The following is a 14,347-nucleotide window of genomic DNA, read 5'->3' as shown; positions in this document are numbered from 1 at the left end:
CGCAGCCGTTCACCATCCAGACCTCCTCACCCTCACTGTTCTGCCTCACAACATCAAGGCCGCATTCTTTCCTGTACTGATTGCAAACATTGTATGAATACTTAGAGGAATCGTGGCTACTGGGCTGAGTCATCACTATCTTTGTCAAACAAAAGGTCCCTATCCTGAAGTTTTTATTTGTTCGGCAACTCAATAAAAGATGTTCGATTAGCAAAAGAAACCTTGAGTATGATTCTAAAGTCTGAAACAGAAAATATTTATAACATCCCACATTCAGTTGATGCGTGAAATAGCAGGAACAAGAATGTAGCTTGTTCAGAGAGATGTGGCCTCCAGCTTTTGTACCAAAGGAATCTCAGAATATTTTAATTACATTGCCGGCTGATGAATGAAACACCTTGCGGGGAAAGGGCCCAACTGAGAGGACACAATTACAACCATGCAGGGAATGCGATGAAATATTAGGAATACACTGCAGTCTTTCACTTGTCGCTCATTTACAAAATCGTACGCCGAAAAGAATCTGAGTGGAAAACAGAGTAATTAGCAGTGTGAAGGGTCCAAACAGAGCAAAGACATTCATCACTGTAGTCACATGGTAACACTCACATATCAAACGTGGAGATGAAAACATTGAAGAATGTGAATAAAGGTTTTGCTTTTTGGGTGATTAAAAAACTGGATGAGTCAAACACATTTTATTCAGTTTCAAGACAGATGAACCAGTAAAAGAGACAAAAACATGTTCGTAAACGTGATAATAATCAAAATACGTGCACGACTAATTAATATCACAACAACTGCTCACAAAAAAAGACCTAATGAATCAAGTCCGATGAAAATGACTCGTTCCCATGACTATGACGGAGGGACCGGCTGGAAACTACGCGCTGCTGACGTATTCTTGCCACTGAGCTCGGGCTCCCTCAAAGCTCACACATCCAAATCAAGACATTAAGAGCGCCGGCCATTTGGAGGTACATGAAAAATTCAGATCTCATTTAGATTTCCTGGCGGTTCGATGAGGATATCTATGCATCAAAATAGCCAGCGCCTCAGCGGTAATGACCACATTTTGCTGAAGATCATTTATCATGAAATACGATTCCCCATCTATACTTAATTTCTCCCTTTGTACTGGATGTATTGGAGATGGAAGGATGGGTGGGAGAAATTGAGGCCATCAAGCTCTATTTATTTGGAGAATGATGGCGGTGGAAAAATACCCCAGAGGAGAAAGTTCCTATTACTTCATCACCTAAGAGAGATTCCCATAGGTCAAATGTGATGCAGGCAGCTGCTGAACCAACACTCAGGCTCACGTAGCATAGAGGCAATTTAAACAAGGCCTTCTCTTATGGGGTTAAAAAGGTCTAAACTGTCACTGTAGCTAATATAATGATTTTTTTTGCATGTAAAGAAAGCCTGTAGTAGATTGTTAAACACTATGTAGCAAGTTTTATGACAATGTATCTATGTATAATATATAAAATGTTCACGAAATCAATGAAAATCTCAACAACCTCCTCATTTGGCTCAACACTTTGTAAAATGATCATTGAGATGATTGCCTGACATCTAATCTAGCACCACCTACAGGTCAGACGTCCGGCTTCTGCACACGTTAGCTTGTAGCTCAAAGCAGCCAAAACCTTAACAGTCTTAGTCGTATTGATCTGACTGCAACCCTAAACCTTATGTCCAATATGTTATCACAAAAATATCTATTTAAACTACCACTGCTTCAGCCGACACTGATCATCATTAGCATCTCTCTGTAGCCATGTCACAATACTAACTCCCACTTTTAGATCTGCTTCAATCACTTTGACTTATTACTACAATATCCTCTCTCGCCCCTGGTTTACCTCTGCTGCTTACCAGCCACACTCCACAGGTAGAGTTCAGTAGGTTGTGTGTGAGCTTAGAAACTGAGAAGTCTATAAAAAGAACGGCTCACCCAAACAAAAAGCAGCTTACAGGCATACATAGCTCTCGAGTCGGGTGTTGCACTAATTTTAAAGCCATTTGAGTCACTGTCAATATCAAAAATGTCCCTTGAGCTCCATTTTAGACTTGACTATCAAATATGTAGTTTATGCAATGTTTTTAAAAATGGTTTCCTGGCTCAGTCATTCTTTTAAAAGAGCCATTCAACAGCCAGTGTTAGTCGATACAAGTGATTACGTCTTCATGCTTAATTTCTCATTTTAATTGGGTTTCTTTGCTGACACGCCATAAAAAAAAGGAGTTGATTTCCTGTCCAAGAGTTCGCTTCAGGGTCAAGGCTCAGGAAACGGCACAGTCACAGTAACTCACACGGCTCAAACCGACAAACAGCCAAACTAATTAATGCCACGGAGACAAAATACTGCTGCCGACCACCACCTCCAGATCCCCTCCAAGCAACAACAAGATGTGTGTGCAAAGCCTACAAGGAAAGGCCTCTTCACATCATGGGTGTACAAACAAACCCAACACGTTTCTGTTGATCTATTTTCTTCAAACAAAAACCAAAGACTTATTTTTCTTATTGACAAGTTGTAGGCAGATGGGGGATAAACAAAAACCAACATATCGATCGAAGCAGAGGTCAAAGGCTTTGTACAATTTTTGTGTAACACCAAGCTGTAGTTGTTCCCGATTGTTGAGAACGCTCTTGTTGATTTATACTGGTTCAAAGTGGATCTGTGAATAGGTGGTATCATGAGGCAAACAGCAGCATTGCAGCTCTTGAACATCAGAACTGTAAGGTTACACTTCAGTCGTTTTAATGAATAGCTCCGCCATTAGCCCATGTGCCTCCGTGAGCCAGTGTCACACCCGGCAGCGGAGAGCCTCATTAGCCGACTAGTGAAGCTAGTGATGGAGGTTGTTGCGGCACAAGGGATGGCAGTGGGGGTCTATGAACCTGCGGCTGCAGCCAAAGGAGGGGTCACGCTCCAAAACTGCCGGCTGCCACGGAGGAGACAGCCGCCTTAATCAGCTGCAAAGTTCACAGCGGCACACTGCATCCAATTAACCAGTGAATAAATCACACTGCTGACCACGGAGGAGCTGCATGTGTGACTGCACATTATCTCTCTAGCTGATGATTGAGACTTTTCATGTCCATTTGTGTAATTGTTTTAGATGCTACCATTTAAATCTCTGTCTGAGAAACAAATTCCAAATGTTAAACACATTAGGTAAAGGAATACACACAAGATGTCTCATGAAGGGGCTTTTAAGCCCATCTAGTTTGTACGCATGGGGCAAAAGCTGGGAGCCTTGGATCACATCCTCCACTGCACAAAGGCACCTGGAAAGAGACAGTACATAATTGATTGTGAAGACCAACGCTTCCAAACAAGCCATCGCCTTTGGAAGGGGTGAGGAAAAGCAAAAAAAACACCAAAAGGTCATCTGCAAATCAAGGGTGAGTGATTGGCAGCTGCTGGTTGACCTTGACCAGTCCACTTGAATCCACTGAGTCCCACTAAACAAGCTGTGGCTGCTGGAGCTGAAAGTCAGGACTGACAGGAAGCTCTCCAGGTACACAGGTCAGCACCTGTTAGCAGACTGGATGGAGAGCAAGGTGTTTCCCAGTGGAGGTTGGCCATACTTGCAGCAGAGCCACAGAGACAGGTAAGTAGTCGGACATCTGGACACAAACTGGGATCTGATCATCCCATAATGGGACAAACTGCCAGCTGTGTGGTGTAGTGGCGGTAGTGTGCTAACTAGAAGTGATGCTACAAGCGGCACATTGTAGGCTTTTGTGGACTTCAGGGAAAACAATAACACAACACTATTTATACAAGAATACCATTAATACAATTACTGGTCTCACCGTCTGAATGAATCCACCTCATAGTCCATTCAAAATACTTACAGCTTCCCTAATGAGAAGCAATAACAGCACGACACCGGCCACACGGATGAGTCAGCGTGTTGCTATACACTAATGGCTCCTTACTATTTTCAGTCCCTGCACTCTGTGACTAAGCGTGCACTTAACTGTGTTTTAACAGCAGCTGAGATCTAAAAACAATTTCACCAATTGTTGTGTATGTGAAGTGTCAAGCACCGCTCAGAGGATCTGAACGTAGACGAGAAAATATAGAAAAAAACAGTCGAGCAGCTTCGAGGGACACGGAAAAGATACTGAAAAGAAATCAACTGGAGTTTAAACGAAACAGCGCTTTTAAAAAGACACATTAAAAAACAAATTTTCAGCCTATTCACCTGGACCTCAGCTGAATTTTACTTTCATTCCACCCCAGTTAACGTCTGGCCCGTGTACATCCTGTCCTCTAACTCCGCCATCACTCCCATCCTGCCCCACTACACATCATGTGATCCCCCTCTCCATTCGCCAATAAAATCTAATTATCATCTCCTGGAGGATAACAGCCAGCTCTGGCCTCTGAGGTGACACTGCGGTTACATAACTTTATGGATTACATCGTCGTCCGCAGTCGTTTAATCACCCTGTACCATAATCTTACCATTTGTCATTCAGTTGTAGATCTATATGACTCCGTGTGGATTTGCCCTCTCTTAACCACTGTTGGCCTGTCCGGAGACTTCACCTGACCTTTGTGGGATTTCCCAGACAAGGACGAAGATGGCAGTCCAGGTAAATGTGAGCCACGTGGTCCTTAACTACAATGAGCCATATGCGCTCGTATATCCCTAAAATCAACAGGTTCAAAACCTATTCCACGCGTCAACTTCCTTTAATAAACATAAAACTATTTCTTGTGTTGTATGATATTGTATCTCTAATCAAACTGTTTTGGGAACTGAACTGAAATGAATCAGAATTTGAAGGTCAGTCGTCATTAATACAAGTTTTTCAGCCTCAGCCGCAGATTTAGCAGCATTCAGCTCATGGTTGGAGTTTGTTCCCCGGCTCTGATTCGAGCTGAACTTGTCTTGATAAAAGACACTGAAATCAGTCTGCGTCACTGCGGACAAATGACCTGTTTCCTCTGAGGAAGACGAGGGAGCTTTTAGCTGCCCTGAGCTGCCTTTGTTTTTCTTCAGAATCTGAGCTGTGGCTTTTAAATGAGGGAACAGGCTGTGCCCAGTCAGGTGGAAAATCACTTTCTCTTTGTCACCGTGTGACTCTGGAAAAGAGAAATAATCCGGTGTTCAGAGGGGGGGCGACTATAGCTGAGAACAACTGCACTGTAATTTGATATATCGCAGAGAAACACCAGAGGAGAAGCACGTGTTACCGTGAAGTGAAAAAACTAGACGAGACGAACAAGTCATGATGAGATTCCACAATTTGGTAGTGAGTCTCTGAGAAGGCTGGCAACACAAATATGCTCAAACAGGAAGTGAACAAATCAGCTTCCCATAACTCCCTGTCTATTTTGCATACAATCAAAAGGTTGCTACTGCGCACCAGGAGCATTCTCAGCATCCTCTGACAAATGATCATTTCTCGCCACCTGCGGCATTTGTAACAGTCCCCGGAGCCATCAAGGTTAATTGGAATCAGGCGTTAAAAGACGTTCAATATTCTCAAAGTGACAACAAATTATGTTAATGGTGGTTTGAAGTCCTTGTTATCAAGGTGGAATCAATCATGCCCACATCCCTTGAGGTCAGCAGCCGTACATAGCAATTACCACTGTGTGTGTATGTGTGCGTGTGTGTGTGAGTGTGTGTGTGTACTAAATGTCAGACACAGATGATTATCCTCTTCATAGAAGATAAGCAGAGGTTCCAATCTTGCCAACTTAATAAAGTATGCATTAATCAGAGTCAAACCATATACACAGTGCAGAATAATACTGCCTTATTGTGTGTGTTGCCTCATTTCCTCCCTGTGTTCTGCTGAAGAGCCTTATCGACACTATGCAAATTACACCTGTAGGAGATAATGAGCCGGACAAGGCTGTCAATGCCCGACCCTGGATTCACTCTGACAACGAACACATAATAAACCGTAAACCATTTGCTTTCTGTGGTTTTAGCATCGGCAAACCTGATGGCCGTCTTCTCTGTGGCGTCGGGTTGATCTGCGACAGGAAGCTCGTCGGCCAGAATCTCTTCAGGACTTCGCGGGTCGCTGAGGGGGGGCTTCTGTTCTTTGCCTTTGATCCCCATCCCCGCGGTGATGGCGTTCCACAAGGCACTCTGGGACTTTGAACCTGCATACAAAACAAAAAAAACAAAAAGCAAAGTCTCATTTGTGTTTCAGTTGTTTTGTATAAGGTCGTGAATCAAGCTTTACTTTGTTGACAGCATGAAAAAATACAATTAAGCCAAATTACATACTATTCAGAATCTCACTAGGGTGGAGAAAGAGAATTAAGAGCCTTGATAATGCCGCCCCCTTGTGGATGTATGCTGTCAATACTAGTTTGTCTTGAGAAGTAATACTACCACTGCAACGAGTACACTTTGCCATAGAGGAGGGTTTTATCGACCTTCATTGGATCACAGCCAATTTTTACATCCTCCAGGCAGGTTATCTTTTCACCTGTGATTGTTTGTTAGCAAAAATACAAAAAAATACAAGATGGATTAACTACAAAACTTGGTGAAAGGATGAGGTGCGGGTCAAAGAAGCAACCCTTATTTTTTAGATTGTTAGCAGCAGAAAAATCTTTTACAAGAGTATTTAAAAATTACTTGTATAGCTGCAAAAGGTCTCATCAACAAATATCTCATTGACTCGAGGCTGAGCTTTAAAAAAGACTTGATTGAGTTTAAAGAGGTGACAAATAATGAAGTATAACAGATATAGAATGAGACTCACGTGAAAAACTGGCCTGGGGTCTGGTGGAGCTCGCTGCGTCTTCATTTGCCACTGGAGGAAGAAAAAGACGGGAGAGAATCAAGCGATGTCAGAAAATGTGAAAAAAAATGTGGTTTTCAACTATTTTCAATCCATCTTATGTTTGTTTGTTTCCCATATTTCGTCTTAATATGCTGCCCTCACTGGCTTCACCATTCATTTCCTTTCATATATACACGTCTCTTCTGCACGTCTGGCTTTATGTCTTCTCCTTTCTCAATAATAGAGGAGGTGAACCTTGTGCAGAGTCACTTACTCTTCCATTAAACCACAATTGCCTTAAAGTGCGATGTAAGCCATTGTGAAAGTACTATAATTGCTGTCGCTTCAGAGACCAGTGGCCTGAAGGAGCCTCTGTCCACTTAACCCAGCAGCCGGCGAGGAGAGCTCACATAAAACTGCTGTGGGAAGGGAGGGGGGGGGGATAACTCATTGATGGTGAACCTGAGAGCAGTGACAGTCGATCTAACAACATAATGACTGAGCCTGAAAATAACAGGTGAGGGGATGAGGAGGGCAGCATCTCTGAATGAACTGCTTGTTGAACGTGTAGCTTCAGGAGACTACGCTGACTTACTGCCGCTGGCTGAGAGGAAGACAAACGCACACAATATTACTGACACTGCACAAAAGTCTCTGTTCTAAGGGTAACATTTTTTAAGCTTACTTTGCACATAAAAAACATATTGCGCTGTGCCTCAGGTTCTGGTTTTATACTGCACTTGAAATGCATTTTCCTAATTGGCCACTAGATGCTGACTCCAATTTTCACAGGGGATAGTCAGGAGAAATGATGCCACCTAACCAAGGAGGGATAATGAGAAGAGACACTTAATGGACGTGTTGAGTCTCTTTGTGGTTGTTTTGCCTCTTTTTGGGATGATTCTTTTTGGGAAATGTGCATAAAACTGTTCTTTATCCATGTCAACACTGTCAACAACAATACGAAACAACACAAAAAAAACAAGAATCTGTACAAATGTGTACCTTACAATAGACATTGGTATAAAACAAGGAATTATTCTCAGGTAAATTGTTTAAAAAGGAGGTGTAATGATTCTCCAGACCTCCGTTTTGTTTCCTGGTTCAGTTCAAGCCATTTTACATATATATATATACATTTTTTTTTAATAACCACACAGGGTTTAAGTCCCATTGATTATGGAAGAGCGCATATCATCATTAAAAAAGGACAGGACAATAATCACAGTATTTAAAGAGAACATCCATCATGAATGTTGTGGTTTAAACTGAGGCCTGAACTTTTACTACAGGAGTGAAGTCTGGATCACGATTGGACCAAAGTAGTCAGGTGATACGTCCAGTTTTAAGAAAATAGGAGTCAGGTCGAATATTTACAAAATGTTTGGCTTCCTTTACCTTTAAATAGAATAACAACATTTGTAATGGTGTGAATTGTGAGGAGAGGTGACAGCCATCTTGAGATTGAGACTTGTTCATTACCTGAGGCTGAGGTTGTGAATAAAAGTCATTTCTCTGTGGTTTACTTCTTCTTGGTTTTACTCCAGCTGCAGAACTCAGTTTCTTAGTTGTTGGTAACTGTGAAAAATAACTGCGTAAATCCTTATTTATTTTTTGCGTTAACAAACTCGACCGCCATGATCTCACAACCAGACACACGCAGGTGTCTGTTGAGCCCTTGATTGCTTGACCCATCACCAACGTGTTACTGCCCCCTAGTGGTGTGGCATACAAATGACTCCCCTCAAAGTAACCTGAGTCAGTTTTAGAATCAGAAGCAGCTCTATTTGCCATGTGTGTGTATATATGACATCAAATAACACAACATATGGTGAATCCGGGTCATTAGGTGATGCTCTAACAAAGTGACCCGTCCCAGATTATCACATTTCGGCAGACTTTTCTTTTTTGGCTTAAATGGATTAAATCAAGGTGTAATATGTTGATCTAATGTGTCAAACAGATGCAGATTTTTATTTTTTTTATCCCAGATTATCCAAATTCACCCTGCTAGGAATTTGTATCCAGCGTTAATACACCTTTTTCACTGCAGCTATTTTGACATGTAAAAGTAAGTATGTGTAACTCATCATATTAACTAAGGCTCAATCTAAATAGAGCACAGCCTTAATTCATGTGATGGGTAACAACTGTGTTTACCTACTATGTCATGTCAAATGGCTGACGTGAAAAAGGTCCATTGCACTCAATGTATTTACAAATGTAGACACGCAGTAAAAAGGAAAATAGTGCAGCATTTAAAGACTATCGAACAAAATGAAACCAAAATGTAACCCCAGCCATACTGGCTCCCACAACTTCTTTTCAGTAATGGCAGTGAACTATTTCAGGGTTCAGGTAATTGACTGGAGGAACCCAAACCTCCATCCCAGTACATGAAGGTGACTCTTTGAAAAGGAAGTAATTCCACAGCGTTAATGTGCAGGTAAAGACAGAGGTGGCCATTGTCCACCAATCAAAAGCTTCATTTTGCAATTTTCTGGACAGTTTGGGGATTAGTGAAATATTAATAATGAGGATTTAATAATTTTGAGACTAAAGATTTACTGTTGCCATATCTCACTGCTAGAGCAGTGACGGTAGTACTGTAAATGCTGCTGTACTACATCTGCTGCTGTTTTTCTGGTATTTTACTCATCCTGTTTATGAACATTACATTTCATTTTGCAGTATTCCATTCACCAATACTCATATCACTCTATCTACCCTGTGATGCACACTATGTTGTGTACTTATATGCCCCTTGACTGCTTGATATGTTGTGTGCTTATATGTTGAAAGTGTTACTTATCTATTCAGAGCTTGTATCTTGACTTTTAACCACAGATTAGGTAGAAACTGCATTTCCGTCCTGTCCACATGACAGGATTGACAATAAAGTTGACTTTGACTAATTAGCAATCAGGGGTCGCTGCCCTTGCTGAGGACCCAGGTCTGCCCCCCCCCCCCCCCCGCCCCCCCCCCCCCCCCCATCCTGTTGGTATGTGAAAAAACTCCCACAAACTCACAATTCCTCTGGTTTTCTTTGTTCTTGGCAATGATGTGTTTACTTCACACAACCTCATGTTTACTCATCGGGGCTCCTGCAGTTTGTGCTTTGGTACACATTTAGAGTTTTCTCTGTGTCTATTGTTGTTGCTTTGGCCTTTTCCATTTGTGTGTTTGTGAAAGAAGCTTTAGAGGAAGCGCAGGAGCTGAAAACACTGACCTTCAAGTAGAAACATTTTCCTTTCTGCAGTCACTCATTTATATTCTGTCTCTCAGTGTGAGCAAGTTATTGTGTTAAACTCGGCCGTGGAGGTGGGCGGACCCTCCTCCTCCTCGCGATGATGCCACGCTCTGCTCGAGGACACTGGCGTTTGTGGGATAAACGGAGATGAGAGGCTCCAGGACGTGGCCTCACCCACTCACTGCATGATTGTAGCACTCACTGCTCCCTGACAGAGGATGTAGACCCAACATCATCTTTCTGTGTTTATTACAAGCAATAGTGTTTGATTTAGGCTCATAACAACAATCCTGCATGTACAGTAAATTAAAGCATCAATAACTGTGGAAAGATGAACACGATTCAATAGGTTCCAGCTCCTCTGCCCCAGAGGGATTCTGGGAGGCCAGAATGACAGACAGGTAATGAAACACATTTTAGAATTGTCTCACTTTCAGATTTATGACAAAATCCATCTTTTTTCCTTTCGTGTAAATTGTAATAATAATTTGGATGACTCGTCTTAAACTCTGGGGTCAAAATCTTGGTTCACACCTCTGAAGAATATGGTTTATTTGATTTAGTTAACCCTTATCTTACCTCTTGTGGTCAAACAGTGAGGGTAAACAAGGTCAACGGGCCACTGCAGCTCCCAGTGGCTGTGGACTGATCCAATCAACTACACATACAACAGTCCTGCGGCTACAAGTGTCTTTCTGGTTTGAGTAATAATTTTGTTCCGGGATTTTATCTTCATTTGCCGCCAAATGGTTTCAGAACAGATCTTAGCATAACCTCACGCTACTTTATCATTTTGAAAGAATGTCAACAGGTTGTTACCTTGGTGATGACACAACAACATCACGCCAATGTGTTTTTTTTTACCAAAATGTAGGATGTGTCTTTATTGTGAATACACACGTTCATTGATATGTTTTGCTCCAGTGGAGGTAAACAAGAAGCTCTGCTCCTCCTCTCACAGAGCAAATTGTTTTATGAACGCTCGACTGACAAAGGTTGTTGATGTTCACAGAGAAGGAGCTTCAACCCAAACCTTGCTCAGGTCCAGCATCTCAACATTTGAATCCTCCAACAAACCAGAGAGAGACAGAAAGTGAGAGTTAACGTTATAAAGATAGAGATAAAAATATCGAAGTAAATGGTCAAAGGTTTGATTCAGCCTTACTTACGTTGCAGTTATAGATATTTGAATTATATATATATTGTATTTGTTTAAGATCCTCAATCCTGACTTTAGAATGACTTTAGAATGAAGAAGATGCTTAGGGGAGAATTGAGGATGTTGCGTATTTTTACGCATATTTCTGGATTTGAAGAATATTGAAGAATATTCCACAAGTAAAAGACTGCGAATCGAGCGTGTACAATGAGATCAATTAGGAAATGCAATGTACAAAAGAGCTTGTCCGTATTTACAACTGTTGTTTTCAATTGAGACGTGCTCTGTTTAAAATGTGTTCAGACATAAACTAAAGAATAATCATCTCTTATGCAGATTTTTGCTCAAAGTAAGTGACAGAAAAAACAAACTAAAAGGATTAAACAAAATGTCTTTTAAGTGTAAAAGATGTGATGAAAACCCCCCCAAAAAACACGACAACATGACACACGACTACACAAAGAGCTTGTCCCTAGATGAGCTGAAAAGTCAAAGCCTTGTAACAGCAACACAAACACGACAGAGCTAACGACTATTACACACCACACAACACCTCGGCTGGAATCCCAGCAGAGGCGGCCAGCTGCGGTCGAAGCTCCCTGTTTAATAAAGGAGCGAACACAAGGTGTCCAGCCAGGCAATGAAGTACCCGTGCTTAGGAGGCACGCTCCAGAGGAGGTTATAGGCAAAACCCGGAGCGGACAGAAACCTCGACCTACTGAGAACTTGATTGTGACAATTGTAGGTTACCATGACAACTGCCATACTTGTGGGTCCTACAAAGGCTCTGATAGGCCACATGTGACCGAGGCAGTTTGTCTGTGTCTGTGTGCAGGCGGAAAAATCCAAAGTCTATTATCTGTCGGGTCATAAAATCTTTTAGGGCTGCTCTCAGTGCTTTTAGAAAGACACCTGGAATTTAACAAGGCCGTCGCTCTTCCTGTTTTTGTGTCCTGAACCCGAAACGTTCCCTCTTCTTATCACCACATCCATATCATCCCGATGAGTGAAAGAGGGCCACGTGGGCCAGGTGATGCAATAACAACATCACTGAGTTTAGTTTAGTCTCTGGTGAAATGCATGTATCCTTGAGCCGGTTGTTCTCTGACTAAGCCAATAGAGAGAAGTTAAGTTGGGCTGTTTTAAAGTTAAAACAAATATTGTGATTATTATATTCAAGATAAATATAGAAATGTAAATTCTTGCACACTTAGGAGGATTTATTCCGTATGAAATATTTATTCTTATTTTTTGCAATTTAAGATGAAAAAATCACTCTGCAAAGTCCCAATTTGAGCATCTCCATTTTTATTTGTTGCTGTTTTCTTGTGTTGACTTTACCCGTAAACACAGCATCTCCTAATTACATTATTATATCATAATCAGCTTATTTCCAGTCTCCTCCGGTCTCCTGAGGGAAACGTCTGGATCTTTTCCAGCTAAACTCTCCTCTATCTTCACAATCACCTCATGTTATGTTCACTGCAGTCGGGCAATGCTGTGTGGGTATTTTCGGAGCCTGGTTGCTGAAAAAAAAACCGCTGCCTACTACATCTGAAAAAGAATAGGTCAATAAGAGCAGCGTCAGGGAACCAAACCAGTGAAGTCGTGGGCTGCAGAACAAACCTAACGAGCAGGAAGAGGCTAAAACACTCTGCAGGTGAGGTGAGGTTCTCAGGTGGAGGAGTTCAACACTGGTCATCTGGCCTAATTTAAACATGAAGATGTAGAAGTAGAGCTTTGACAAGTCCACAATATATGTTAAAAAGATATAAGACTAAAATGTCACTCAGGAGAGCACACACCTCCATTTAAAGTTTAAATTTAAACAAGCTGCACACAATTTCCCCCAGCAATTTACTTTCCATCAACTTCAGTAATGATCCGTCCCATAGTTTAAATGCAACCTTGCTTAAAAACCAACATAACATCCACGGTGGACGTAATAAACCGTAACTACTGATATACTGCTGCATCTTCAACGCAAACATAATTCAAAGGTTATAATAACTGAAATGTTACACTTTTATAAAAGAAAACTAGAACAAGGTTTTCTTCCTGGATCCGCAAATGCATATCCCAGTTATTATAAATATGTATAAAGTATACATTGTCTTAACACTGTTATGTTTTCAGAGCTTTAGGGTAAAAGGTTTAAGAAACTTTTCACGTTGGACTTTACTCTATCACACCTTTAGTCTATTATCACAACTTGTCCACTGGTTCTGTTTGTACACAACAAAGCTTCGGGAAACAAGCTGTAGTGACCTGAGGACACAGTGACTCTAATGGCTGCTGCACACGACATCTGCACATTGATCTATTTTCAACTGTGTTTCTCACTCGCTCCCATCAGTTCTCACGAGAGCAGGACATAAATAAATGAAAAAGGGGGAAAACAGGGCAAGAGGCACATAAGTTCATCAACACTCCGGTTGTCAAGACAATGGAATGAACTCCGGGTGACGTCAGGTGCACGGAGCCGTGGTCTGAAGCCTCCTTGTTTCCATGGTGTAGGTGCATTAACAAGGGGCAAACATCAACTTCAGTAGAATGGACTAATGTGTCGAGTTGTGCAGAGGCTGAGATGTGAGGTTGTTGGCGATGTTCTGCTGTTAAATGTCTCGCTGCTCTGCTTCACACACACACACACACACAGACAAACACACACACGTCATCTTCACGCACCCTCCTCTCATGCAAACACACTTCACCTCACCTCACGCTCCCTGCCTATACCCCCGGTTCCTTTCTTACCTATGGTGATGTTGAAGCCATCGATGCTGAAGGTGGCACTCCGACCCTTTCTAAATCGATGCTTCTTGGAGTTGGCTTCCATCTCTTCTTTGCACCCTCGTGCTTCTTCAACCTGGTTTGGACGCCTCTTACCAGTTGCTGTGTCTTGTCTGAGTTTCCAATGGGGAACTCTCTCCTCGTGGGGAGAAAAGGAAAAAAAAAAACTGTAGTCCTCTGACTCCAGTCAGTGCCGAGCGCTGGGAGGGAACTGTCAGACTCACCACTTCTCGTTACAGACACCGAGCTGCAGAATTTCTCTCAGGTTCTTCTTTCTCCAGCCCCCCCCCCCTCCCTCATCTTTGTTGTAGATACCTTTTCCCTCCCTCTCTCCGTTTCTCACAACTCAACAGGCTAATTTCAA

General features: G+C 42.0%; 1 protein-coding gene across 1 annotated transcript in view; it reads right to left on the bottom strand.

Moving 5' to 3' along the window:
- pde1cb (phosphodiesterase 1C, calmodulin-dependent b) overlaps positions 1 to 14,347 on the bottom strand; it is a 69,991-nt gene that overhangs the window by 46,798 nt on the left and 8,846 nt on the right. Inside the window, exons 2-3 of the mRNA XM_053438953.1 lie at positions 6,761 to 6,811; positions 5,984 to 6,149 (exon numbers count right to left, since the gene is read on the bottom strand). Of these exons, the coding sequence (XP_053294928.1) occupies positions 5,984 to 6,149; positions 6,761 to 6,811 (217 nt within the window). The remainder of the gene's footprint in view (positions 1 to 5,983; positions 6,150 to 6,760; positions 6,812 to 14,347) is intronic.

The sequence above is a fragment of the Pleuronectes platessa genome, chromosome 13 (genome assembly GCF_947347685.1).
Source record: "Pleuronectes platessa chromosome 13, fPlePla1.1, whole genome shotgun sequence".
In the NCBI taxonomy this organism is placed as follows: Eukaryota; Metazoa; Chordata; class Actinopteri; order Pleuronectiformes; family Pleuronectidae; genus Pleuronectes; species Pleuronectes platessa.
This window is presented reverse-complemented; position numbering and strand designations above follow the sequence as displayed.